Raw genomic sequence first — 12,955 nt, forward strand, 5'->3', positions numbered from 1 at the left:
TTCGATTTGAGCTTATGGTTGCAGTGAAAAAGCCGACGTGGAGCTGGTGAGGTTGCCGGAATTCGTTCATGGTGGTTGAGATAGGAAGTTGAATCGGAGGAGATTGATGGAGGAAGTCGGCGAGCTCATCGGTGAATGAACCTCGATCAACATCTGCTGGATCTGCTTGGAGATTGGGAGTTGAATCAGAGAAGATCGATGGAGGAAATCGACGACATCGCTCCAGTTAGTCGGCGCTGGAAGTAGAGAGAGAGAGAGTCGACGTCTGGGGAGAGAGAGAATGAGTGGCAGTTCTTGTAATTCATTAATTGAGTTAAGGGTATGATGATCATTTGCTGTCAAATTGTGTATGTGGGAATAAAAATCTGTTGCTGGGTAAGTGAGATAATTTTTATTTATTTTGGTGCTTTTGGTCAAGAACTCTTTACTATATACTAAACGTGAGTGCACTGTTCAAAAGGGAGGAAAAGGACCGTTTGGTCCTCAATTTATCTTTTTTTACGGTTCTGCCATTCACTCTCTCCGCCTCTCTCTCTTTCTCCTTTCCCTCGCTTTGAACCATACGGATCTTTCAAATTTCAATTGGTTTTTGAAGGAAGCCCAGAAAGCTACAACAACTTGAAGGCACCAATTAAAGAACACAAGTTTGCAATTGGGAGAGAGAGGTTCAGAGTTTCTGCCATTGGTTGTTGATCGAAGGTAGAATCACAGACTGATCGGTGTTTGGTGCTTTCGAATTTGGATTTTCCAGGTCTTCCTTTTCCTCATCATCTTCTCTAATTTCTGGCAGAGGATTGAACATATATATTTTTTAATATGTGATTTTGTGATTGCCTTATGGTGCAGCTTGCGTTGGGTTGGGTTGCTTGCTTTTGGCCAGGAGCAAGGTACTGAAGGCAGTGCTTCTTCCTCTGAGCTTTCTCTAATCGGACTATTGCCTAATTCTGTGTTTGCTCGATTTCTGGTTCTCCAGTAAATTATGTTGCTGATTCTCGACTAAAATTGGTTTTGTTTATGCAATTTCATGAATTTGAGATATATGAGGGAATGAGCATAGTTTGACTTTTCTTTTCAATTCATTTATGTTGTTGCTTAATTCTATGTGAAATTTGTTTTTGAAAGGACAATTTTTGCATTGTTAATTGATATAAGAAATTGAAAACATGAATCTTTTACAAACATCTTGAGATCATGATAATGGTTTGTGTAGAGTGCATTTTGGGTGGTTTTGGGCAGTCTGTTATTTGTCAATTATAGAGAAAGTCATAGCAAAAGATGCTGAATTTGGAAATTTGTGGTTGCAAACAAGATATTATAAGTTGCAGTACAATCTTGAGTCTTTTGGTAATGAAGAGAGCCTAAATATGTAGGAGTGACACTGACATTTTTAATTATATTATAAACTTATCAAGGTAGACTTGCTTACAAGGGCAGAGTCACAGTTTTGGGCAACTGGGATGTATGGCAGAGAGGTTGGCATAGGGCTAATAGCTTAGCTATTGGTTATGCCCTCTCTGGGTTTTGCATATGCTGTACATATGGACCTGCAGCAATTACTATTTTGAAATTTGAAGGAGTAACAACATGGCATTTTTATTGGCAAATTAAATCATTTAGCTTTTATCCTAATTTGACATTCTCATCTATACTTTTGAGTTTTGTTGGTTAAATTTCTGAATTGGTTGGTTCTGCAATCGGTGTTCTATGTTTGAGTAAATTCTGAATCGATGCACTTCTTTTCCGTCCCTGTATAGATTAGTATATCCTATCCACTATGGTTCTAAGTAGTAACAGATATGCATGATTTGTTAACAAATAGTTGACAGATGAAATTTTGGACTCCTCATTTTGTTTGCTGGAACAATGTTATCCTTTTTGCTCCTTGCTCACTGATTATATTTCATTAGCTTTTCTCACTGCTTATAACTGGTCCTATAGCTGATATGTCAATGCTTTTCTCACTGCTTATAACTGGTCCTCTAACTTGATATCCTTTGTACAGATACTGTGTATTTGGTAGATCATTTTTTAACCTTGATTTGGTCCCCAAGGTGACCTTGAATATGGCTTGGAATACTGGAGAGGCTTTTACCAAAGCCTAAGGCCAACCCAGTTTGGTCTATCGCTAAGTTTTTTCACTTAATTTTTCCCTTACTTCTCTTTAAACTAGGCCATGGAGTAGGATGTCTCAACTCAAAGTTTAATGTAATTTTTTGCAGATATCTCAGCAAGGGCTTTTTAGGAGCTGATTCTGGTGACAGAATTTGTTAAGAAACATTTTTGGGTACAGAGATTTGCTCAAGGCACTGTCAGATTGTGATTGTCTTAAGGTATATTAATGATTTTTTTTTTCTATTGATTGTCAAAGGCATTACCAAGAGATGGTGCTAATGCTAATTGTTATCCATTCATAAAGTTATGCGATGAACTTTTGACCCACATATGTTAGTTCGTTAAATTTCATTATTAGGAATTAATTATATAATGATGTTGTGAATGCTGTTTAATAATGGTGTGGTCAATATCTCTGACAGATTTTAAGTTTTTGACTAAATTGAAATGTTGCATTGCTGGGAAGGCCATGGCCTTTTGCTGAGTAGAAGTTTTATAGCATTTTCTTTGTTAAATGGTGCATCAATTTATGCAAAACTGGCCAAGTAATATCAGAACAGGCCAAGTAATTTCAGGTATGTTGCAATAAAGCAAAGCCATAACTTCTAATAGAATTATTTGTTACCTTTTCTTTGCTCTGGACAGCACACATAGAATCATTCTCTTTGCTAATTTGAAAGGCTTCAGAAAAGATTAAATGCTTACATGAACATCTTTTGTATGTATGTAGTATGTTTTTCTTTTTTTGGGATTCATAATGAATATAAAAATATTTTAATATACACACACACACACACTTGCAGAACAAAGGTGAAGGTGGTCCATTTAATTCTATACTTCACGCTGCCTTTCTTTAAAAGAAAAAAAGTGCTGCCTTTCTTTAACAGGGAAGAAGTGATCGAAGGACCCAAAGCGTGTGTCACCAAGAGCTTCAACTGAGGAATGGTGTGAAGGCAAGGAACAAGTAAGCCATTGGAATTTGTTTTACGATTCAGTAATATTCCTGCAAGTCTATAGTCTATCTGTAAAAGCTTACATTTGATATAAGTAACTGATATCTCTATTTTTAGGGCCTCCACTGTCATGAAAAAGGGGAAGTCTTTGTTTGAAGATTTAGAGGCACATTACTAATACAAGTAAAAGGTTGTTATAATTAGATTTAGTTACCAACTTTGTTTACCTACGATAGTCTCTTTGCCACCCTAAGATCAACTATGTTTTTAACAATTAGTCTTTTTGTCAAACAGGTGTTAAGAAGCTTCACATTAAAGGCATTGACAACTTCCTGATTGCAAAGAGCAAGAACAACTTCCAAATGTTGAATATGTTAGTTTGATTAATTATGCAGGTGCAGTTCTTATAATTTTCTGATATATGATCACATTTAGAATTTCCAGATCATTGGTTGGGCATTGTTTGATTATGTAGCCAATCCTTTTCCTTAGGTGAGACTGCAGTTCATTAATCTTTTTTCTCACGCTGAAGAGGACTAAGAAGGTTCTGAAGAGGAGTACAAAATTGAATCAGAAACTGGCAAAGAAATATGAAAATGACAGAGGATCAAGAAGAAGCCGATCAAGATAAGGAGGATAAGGATGATGCCCATGACTAATATGGTACATACTGAACATCCTTTGATATTGTTATCTCATCTAATAAGTTTAGAAGTGTACCAACTTTGTTCTTCCAATTTCATTCTGTCGCAGGACTTAACAGTATTGGTTGCTAGATAGACAGTAATCACATATACATTTAATAATCAAAATATTCATATTGGAAGACATTCAGTATGTCTGCTTTCAGTTAAGATAGGAAGCTATAAGCCTCAGTTAAGATAGAAGACAATTATAGCCTCCCTTGTCTCTCCTACGCACTTTTTATTTTTATTTTTATTCTTTTTTACCAATTTTCTAACCTGACTATACAAAAATTTTGATTTTAAGCATTAGAAACATTCAGAGGCAGTAGGCAATACAACCTCATTAAGATTGGGGACTTATGCTCAAAATACCATATGGTAGGTGCTACAAGAATTTGCTTCCTTTCTTTTTAGGCACCAAGTCTCTTCAACTTGATTTAAAATCATGTTGAATTGGAATCTTTTTGAGCAAAGTCTCACACTTGCTTTGCTGGTATCTTCTATTATGTGCAGGAGGAATGTGTTAAATTGTTAGAACATGGAGAAGACTGTAGTACTTGGGCTCCCTCCCTCTGTGAACTAGAGAACTTCATTTGATTACTATTAGTTGTTAGTTGAGTTAGAAAACTTCATTTGATCCATCTGTGAACTAGAGAACTTCATTTGATTACTATTTGTTGTCAGTTCAGTTAGAAAGCAATTGATAATTGTTATACAACTTGAACGAAGTGATACTACCCGCAGCAAAGCGCGGGATCTCTAACTAGTGCTTATGATTCATGGATATGGATTCAGAAATCTAAACATGTTTTACATGAGCATGGTTTATTTTGAAAAAAAAAAATTATTCATCCAAATTAAGGCAACTAAGATGGAAATGATCATATCATATTCTACGCGTTAAGCATTCAAACAAAACAGAAACAAGGTTGCTCCTACTGTGGCACTTTGACCTTTCACACTTCCACAAGACAAACTTCATTGAAATGCAAGGACAGACAGGAGACTGTGTACTTTCTTTTAGAAGCTGAAAATCATTGGAAGAGAGCTTGATCATGCAGGGATACCATTTGGTTCATGATTGCGACCCTTGCCTTTGCGGCCCCAAATTGAAGTTGTCTCAATCAGCTGATGAGGAACAAGCCTTCTTTCCCGCTTGGTGAGCTTAACAAAATTCTTAACTTTCAGTTTGGCTATCTCGGCCTCCTCGTCAGGGGTAATCTCCCGTACTACCACTGTCAGTCGGCATTCTGGTCTCATTTTGACTCCACATTTTCCTTTAGCATGGTAGGAAATTCTTTTCTTGTAGTATCCCTTTCCAACAAATGCCTCACCTGCACACAGGGAGAGAATACAGAGTGAAAAGTTGAACTACAAAAAGATGAAAAGGATACAAACTTCACTTGTATATACCAACAAGGAGACGGTCTGGATCCAGCCCATGATTATGTGTTGCATTTGCTCTGGCTGAGTGAATAACCTGCACAAAGTAGTTTGTTTTAGCTTTCTGTTGTAAACATTTCTCATGTGTGCAATTGATTAGCTTAATCAAGGCATTGCATATAAAACATCAAACCTCTACTCATTCAAAGATTCTAAATGCTAATCTTTTATATGTTAATGCATGAATAAGAAAGACTCTATAAACTCTTAACGATGGCCCCAGGAAGGTACACCTGCCATTACTCTCATATACAATTCACAATTATTGAACCAAAAGATATCAATTATTCAATCCTGCAACTGCTGACTTTAAGGCATCAGTTTTTACAGAGCCCAGCAAATATATATCATGAATTTGTACTAATTGCATGCTTCCTAAATAAAAAAGATGAATGAATTATCACCTGATATACAGTTTTTGCAGCTCTCTTTACTGTCACTTGCAACTGCAACAATGCATCTTCAACACGCATGCCACGAACCAGTGTAGCAACCAAATTGACCTTCTTAGGACTCTGATAGTGAGCAGCGAGTGAGCTAAAAGTCAAAACTAAATAAAAGTGCCCCAAGAATAGAGGGGAAACTTAAAAATAACATCATGTACAACTTAAAGAGCAATCATTTAGATGATCAGATCCTTTCATTAATGTTTAAACTGCAAGACATGGCTCCAATTTGAATGCAAAAAAGAACAGAGATCACTTTGAACAAAAGGCACGGCTTCCCATGGCATAAAGAACATTTACAAACTACAGTTTCACTGCTGCATTTCCTAAATACACAACTCACATAAATGAAAAAGAACAATATAAAAGTCGCATCTCCTATAAGTTGTTAAGACCCCAGACTGATTACCAGTAATCCATCCTAAGGTAACAGAAATCGGTACTTGCGTGCATACACCAATTGCCTAAACTATATTTGGATTAACAGGCAGCAAAGGAACACAATTATGCATATAAACCACAAACAAAAGCTTGAAATTCCAAGACATTTCAGCAAAAACTCCAAACGAATTAAGCATGAAATCTATCAGAGAACATTACAGCAACACAAGAAGCATGCAGTATGGAATACCTGTTTGATGCCCTTTAGAATAGCTTGAACCGTAGAAGGCTTAGTAAGTGATTTCTGGTTGTGCTCTTCAGGTTTTGCAGAAGTTGATGTCAAAAGCGGAGTCAAAGGAGACGAAACCGGTTCCTCTGCAAGTAAGTTCCTCGAACTCGAAATTCCCTGCCACAATTTCAAGTTACAACTACAAATAGGTAAATGACAAGACAAACATAACGGAAAGCACAGAAATTGCAATTACCAATTGTTGAAAGTAGTAATGAAGAGGCCTTGGAGTGGTAGGAGAAGATGGTCTCTGCAGATAAGGCAAACCAGCTGCGCGCATAGAACACAAAGTGAGAATCTTTCTTTCTATCAATCAATGAAAGCAAAAATAAGCAAATAAAGATGAGATTTTGAAGCTACAGACCCCCTAAGCGAGAAGAAGAAGAAGAAAAGGAGGCAGATTGGGTGTAATTGGATACTTGACGGATTAAGGAGTGGAGATGCCTCTGCCAACCCACCATGGCTTCTTCACCTACAAAAACAAACACAGAGTGACTGGGGTATCACATTTGGGGTTTGAGATAAGGCATTTCTGTTGGGTTAAACCCTTAATTTACCTGCCGAGTTTTCGCAACGGCCACAAACTATGAACAGAGGCTTATGCTTTAGCAGTGCAGACCTAAAACCCCATTTGTTTTACGGGATGTTAAAACTTGAAGCATTTGTAAATGTTGGGCTTAAAAAGGAATTATTATGAAAGAGAGAGAAAAAAAAATTAAAAATTAAAATAATTATCACAAACACTTGGGCATTAACTGCATTGCTTATTTGTATTGCATTTTCCAAACAAAAGTGAAGTGTTGGTTTTGATTTAGGCTAGCAATGTTTGCGAGAAGATACTGGTCCTCCATTGGTTGGTGGTTAAAGAATCAGAATCACCAGTAAGCGTGTGCAGGACAGGACAGGAGCAAATTGAAGAGGGAGGGTTCATGATCTTGAAATTGTCACTGAGAAATGGAAGATAAGCCTCCAAGGGTGCTCTTTTTGATGGAATTACTAAACAAGGAGCCGGAAATGATAATTCCGGTGAGGTCATTGGACAAGTTAGTCTTCCTAATCCCCATAGGATGTCTGATTTCATTAGGAAATCGCCAAAACTGTTTGAATTGTATAGGGATCGTAGGGGAGTTTTATGGTGTGGGATGGGGAGTTTTATGGTGTGGGATGAGGAGTTGGTAGAGGAGGAGGATAGGTTACTTGAGCAGCATCAAGATAAGGCTGCTGAGTATGTTACTATGGTGTCTGTTGATAAGCGGCTTCAGAGTTGACAAGATTGCTCATTATAGGAGAGACAAATGATTTTAGGACTACCTGGGTGCACAGGTATCCCCAACGTACACTTTAGGCTGGTCCGGGATAATGAGGATATTGACTACTTGGAACTTGTTACTTGGAATCCTGCTTGGGCTATAACGGAGTTGGAGAAGAAGACATTGGGGGTTACTGATGCCCCGTGCTCATACCCCTGGCTTGCTTTCACTCTCGTTTCCTTTGAAGTTCCGTCCCAATTACAAGAAGAGAGTGTACAAATATCGGGGAGCGCTTGATCATTTTCACAAAAGGGTCTTATTTGTCACCCTATGCAGATGCCAGGGGACTTAAAGCTGGGTGGGTCGAAAGAATTTGACAAGAGGGCAGTGGCTATCATGCATGAGCTTCGTAGCTTTACTGTTGAGAAGAGATTAGTGACAGGAACTTGTGATGCCCCAAAAGCTTATGAGACTATTTCTGAAGCATTTTGGCATCTTCTAGGTCTCGGAGAGAGGGAAGAGATTTACTGTCTTCTTGACAGAAGCTTATGAAGGTTCAGAGCTCATTGAGAAGTGCCCTTTGGTTATTTGGAAGGAAAAAGTTCAGAGCATTTGTTTGAGCCCAAAAGTCTGTTTGCACACCAGCTGGTTTTGGAGCCAAACAGCATTATTGGTTACAGAGAAAAGAAGAAGATTGAAACTTTTACTGACATGTCAGACATAGAAGACAGTGGTTTATATAGGAGCAATTCTGAAAGTGAGAGATTCTGAACAAGAGAGCATTCACTTGGAGGATAACTCACATACAGATAATTCTGAAATGGAGATTGACGAGGTTTTCAGTGCTTACGAGGACTCTAAAACATCTTAAAGTTATGTTGTTCATAAGTTAATTGTAGCATAACTGGCATTACCGTACCAGATCACTCAAGATAAGGCTTAACGGCCTAATAGAGTTGAATACATTGATGTTGGGATATCAAGTTCAAAGATGTAGTGGTAGCTGTTATCTCATTAATTAGCTTATTTTGACATTGTTCTCATTGGTCATTTTATTAGCTCGCGTTAATATGAATTTCCATACGTCCAAGGATGTTCAGTTTTCCGCCTGTTATACATGGATTGCCAACTTACTTTGCATAGAAAATTTATATTAAAATCTCTTGTTACAGCAGCCTGGCCTCTTGTTACAGCAACCTGGCCTCTTGTTATGCGGACTGCTTAATTTATTGCTATCCACACACATCACTTACTGCTTCAAATGCAAAGTTGTTCCAGCTTTGCTAGTGATTTTTTCTGTTATATCACGTCCTTTTATCTAAGCAATTCATTTTTTCTTGACAAATTCTTGTTATGCGGATTACTAAACTTTGCTACTCATGCATGCACAGTTGTTCTGCTTCGAATGCATAGGATGATTGGATTTACTTTTCAAATCTTCTCAGAATTCTTGTTGATATGGCATTGTCAGTGTATTCTTAGACAATGCGCTTAAAATTGATGATACTGCGTAATAGTAGGCGTGACAGTGGATAATGCAGCATGATTCATTTCATTTTTTTGAGTAAGCTTTGTACTTATACATTTTGCATTTCTTTCCTTAGAAACAAAGGAAGTACCATGTCTTGAAAAAGCTATGGAGGTATCCAAAGTTGAAGAAGATGAAGCTGATGATAAAGTTGAACCTTCGGAGTTCAGATCCAAAGGATGATCCTCGTTAAGAAGATGATGACGATAGGATGAATGAAGAAACTGATCATCGGTATAATTCCGATGAAGAGGAACATTAACCAGGACCAGATGGCAAGTCCAAAAAGTCCATCCAAAGATGTTGTTAACCGGGAGGATTTGGGGAAGTCAATACCAGTTAAGAAAATCCTGGCAGAATATGTAGAAATTCCTATGAATTCTGATATTTCGTTTTAGTTCAAAAGGTGCAAGTGATGCATGAAAGAATGAGAAACCAATAGGCTGAAGAGATGATATTGCATTGATACATTGTCGATTACATACAGATTACATATAGAGGGTACAAACCTATATTCATAAGGTAACTAATCTCACTTATCCTATAATCAAGCTATAATAAAGGAGTACAAAAGTAACGGATATCTACAGATCATACAGAGGATATTTAGGATTACTTTCCTAACATGATTGATTTCCTAACACTCCCCCTCAAGTTGGAGAGTGAATGTCTCTAACTCCCAACTTGCCAACCATAAGAATGAAGATTTCCTTTCCCAAAGTTTTGGTGAAAACGTCTGCCAATTGATGTGTAGAACCCACAAACTTGGTGACAACAGATCCATCTTGTATCTTATCTCTTATATAGTGACAGTCCATTTCAATGTGTCGAGTCTGCTCATGAAAGACAGGATTTGCTGCAATGTGCAGCGCTGCTTTATTATCACAATATAGAAGGGCTGGTTCTTGATGCAATACTCCCAAATCCTTGAGAAGATATCGAAGCCATGTGAGTTCACAACAAGCACCAGTCATTGCTCGATATTCTGCTTCAGCTGAAGAGAGGGAAACAGTTTTCTGTAGCTTTGATCTCCATGAAACCAATGAGGGACCAAGAAAGACACAATAACCTGAGGTGGATCTCCTAGTAATTGGACAACCTGCCCAATCAGAATCACAGAAAGCACGCAATCTAAAATCACTCTTAGAAGAAAAGAACAATCCTTGACCTGGTGCCTTCTTAATATACCGGACAACACGCAAAGCTGCTTCCATATGTAGCTTTCGTGGCTGATGCATGAACCTGCTTAGTACATGTACCGAATATGTAAAGTCTGGTCTCGAAACTGTAAGATATATTAATCTCCCAACAAGTCTTCTGTAACGAGCTGGATCTTTTAGCAAGTCACTTTTGTCAGACAACTTTAAATCTCTTTCCATAGGACTGTCAGTAGGGGCTGCGCCTATTAACCCTGCATCCTTGACAATTTCTAATGCATATTTACGTTGAGAGATAAAGATCCCATTGCTAGAGGTTGAAACCTCAATACCAAGAAAATGTTTCAAGTCTCCTAGATCTTTAATACGGAAATGGGAATGGAGGAAATTCTTGAGTGCAGCAATACTCACTGGATCATTTCCGGTAACTAAAATATCATCAACATAAATTAGGAGAGCAGTAAAGGACTTGCCGTGTTTCTTGGTGAACAAAGAGTAGTCAGCTCTTGATTGTACATATCCAGCAGACTGAATAGCCTCTGAGAATTTGGCAAACCACTGATGGGACGCTTGCTTTAGGCCATACAACGACTTGTGGAGTGGGAGTGGGACGCTTGCTTTAGGCCATACAACGACTTGTGGAGTCGGCAGACTAAGTGTTCCTCCCCTGTCTCCAAGGCCCTGGCGGAGGAGACATATAGATTTCTTCCTCAAGATCGCCATGCAAGAAAGCATTGTTGACGTCTAACTGGTGAAGAGACCAGCCACGAGCTACTGCCAACGCAAGGAGACATCGAACAGAGATAATCTTGGCAGTGGGAGAAAAAGTGTCTTGGTAATCAACACCCTCCAGCTGCGTAAATCCTTTGGCAACTAAGCGAGCTTTGTATCGCTCGACGGAACCATCAGCTCGATGTTTAATTTTATAAACCCATCGACAATCAATTGGGGTCTTACCAATCGGAAGAGGAGTGAGAGTCCAGGTTCCGTTGTCTTGGAGAGCTTGCAATTCAGACTGCATCGCCTCTTGCCATGCCGGATAGGAGATAGCCTCGGAATAGGAACGGGGCTCGATGGTTTGATTGATTTGAACAAGGAAAGATTGGTGTGCAGGCTTACATCGGTGATATGAAACATAATTACAGAGGAGATAGCGGGTGCCTCTGGTTGGACCTGGAAACAATGAGGATGACTGATCGGAGCGGGGAAGCGTGACCTGTGAGACGATATAATCCCGGAATTTGACCGGAGAAGCTGTGGTCAGGCTAGAGTGACGAAGGGGCTCGGCGACGGGTGGGTCGGGCACGGGCAAAGGAAGGGTGGTTGGTGTAGGAGCAACTATGGAGGAAGTGAGCGGTGGAGAATGGGACGTGGGGAGATCGGAATTTGATGAGTGGGTGAGTGGGTCTGGTGGTGCTGGGGTTGTGGGACGGTGAGCATAGGTGCGAAGGGGTGGAGGAGGAGAGGATGGTGGCGCGAGGTCAAAGTTGTGGGTAGGAGAAGGGACAACGGGTTCTGGGGTGATGGACTGGGAAGCAAAGGAAGACGTGGCTGGGAGATCAGAATGGGTAGAAGGCACCGGAGAGAGTGCCGGCAAGGATGATGCGGGTACTGGTTGGACTGGTATGGGAACGGCTGAAAGATGGGATGGGGTCGAAGGCGGAAGAGAATTATCTGAGATTGGAGAGTCAACGTTGGGAATAGACTCAATGTTAGGGCTGTTAGAAGGAGTTGGGTCTGGGATTAAAGTTGGAATTGGGCCTGAAGTAGTCCCCAAAGTAGGGAAAACTGAATTGGGCTCAATAGAGGCATAAGGAAAAATGTTTTCGTGAAAGATGACGTCTCGACTAGGAAAGATTCGTCGAGTCGACAAATCAAACAATTTGTAAGCTTTTTGCCCAGCAGGATAACCAATGAAGATGCACTTGATGGAACGAGGAGAAAATTTATGGACAACACGAGGAGTTGTAGCGTAAGCTAAACAACCAATGGTCCGAAGGTGAGAAAAAGAAGGGATTTTATTGTAAAGGCGTTCAAAAGGAGTTTGAATAGAAAGAAGAGGAGTTGGAAGACGATTGATGATATGAATGGCAGAAAGAACGCACTCTCCCCAAAATTGTGTAGGGAGATGAGCATGAAATTTCAAAGCCCGTGCAACTTGCAAAATGTGACGATGTTTGCATTCCACTACCCCATTCTGTTGAGGCGTGTAAACACAAGAATGTTGGAAAATAACACCATTATCCTTGAAGAAAGATTGGAGTGAGAGAAATTCAGCACATTGTCACTTCGAAAAGTCTTAATATGTGATGAAAATTGAGTAGACACATAGCTAAAAAAATGCTTCAAAAGAGATTGTGTTTCACTTTTGTGTCTCATCAAGAATATCCAAGTAAAACGAGTATAATCATCAACGATAGTTAAAAAATAATGAGCACCAGAAAGAGAAGGGTGCTTATATCGACCCCAAATATCACAATGGATTAAATCAAACGGTTTTTCAGATGAAATGGAACTAAAACCAAATGGCAAGCGATGTTGCTTAGCCAAAGGACAAATAGGGCAAGCATCGATAGGCTGAACCGAAAGATTTAAGAAGTTCTTAGCAATGAATTTTAACGGAAAATGAGAAACATGACCTAAACGGCTATGCCAGAGATTAGTAGAGGAGGTTGTGAGGTTGCAGGCTGGTAGATGGTTTGGTGATGAA

The 12,955-nt window shown here is 39.2% G+C and overlaps 2 protein-coding genes, 1 long non-coding RNA gene and 1 pseudogene across 5 annotated transcripts; 2 read left to right on the forward strand and 2 right to left on the reverse strand.

Annotated features, from left to right (window-relative positions):
• Window positions 1-556: 556 nt before the first annotated feature.
• LOC112179166 lies at window positions 557-4,529 on the forward strand. Of its 3 annotated transcripts, none has more exons than XR_005803674.1 (9): window positions 557-699; window positions 847-887; window positions 2,003-2,330; window positions 3,000-3,076; window positions 3,183-3,255; window positions 3,360-3,460; window positions 3,558-3,728; window positions 4,056-4,129; window positions 4,265-4,529. It is a non-coding gene; the product is annotated as an uncharacterized LOC112179166 (long non-coding RNA). The 3 variants fall into 3 exon arrangements; XR_005803673.1 differs by having other exon boundaries at window positions 557-751; window positions 4,265-4,528; XR_002927666.2 differs by having other exon boundaries at window positions 557-751; window positions 2,220-2,330; window positions 4,265-4,525.
• Window positions 4,530-4,608: 79 nt separating this feature from the next.
• Window positions 4,609-7,013, reverse strand: LOC112179165 (50S ribosomal protein L22, chloroplastic). The gene is made up of 7 exons (XM_024317502.2): window positions 6,868-7,013; window positions 6,675-6,782; window positions 6,507-6,580; window positions 6,272-6,427; window positions 5,599-5,709; window positions 5,165-5,231; window positions 4,609-5,085 (listed from the first exon to the last, which is right to left on the reverse strand). The coding sequence occupies exons 2-7, from the start codon at window positions 6,769-6,771 to the stop codon at window positions 4,805-4,807; spliced, it is 786 nt and encodes a 261-aa protein (XP_024173270.1). The 5' UTR covers window positions 6,772-6,782; window positions 6,868-7,013; the 3' UTR covers window positions 4,609-4,804.
• LOC112177979 lies at window positions 6,770-9,271 on the forward strand (annotated as a pseudogene).
• Window positions 9,272-9,738: 467 nt separating this feature from the next.
• Window positions 9,739-10,968, reverse strand: LOC112177980 (uncharacterized mitochondrial protein AtMg00810-like). Its single transcript, XM_024316210.1, has one exon. The coding sequence runs from the start codon at window positions 10,966-10,968 to the stop codon at window positions 9,739-9,741; it is 1,230 nt and encodes a 409-aa protein (XP_024171978.1).
• Window positions 10,969-12,955: the final 1,987 nt, after the last annotated feature.

Source organism: Rosa chinensis, chromosome 7 (genome assembly GCF_002994745.2).
Source record: "Rosa chinensis cultivar Old Blush chromosome 7, RchiOBHm-V2, whole genome shotgun sequence".
NCBI classification, from domain to species: Eukaryota; Viridiplantae; Streptophyta; class Magnoliopsida; order Rosales; family Rosaceae; genus Rosa; species Rosa chinensis.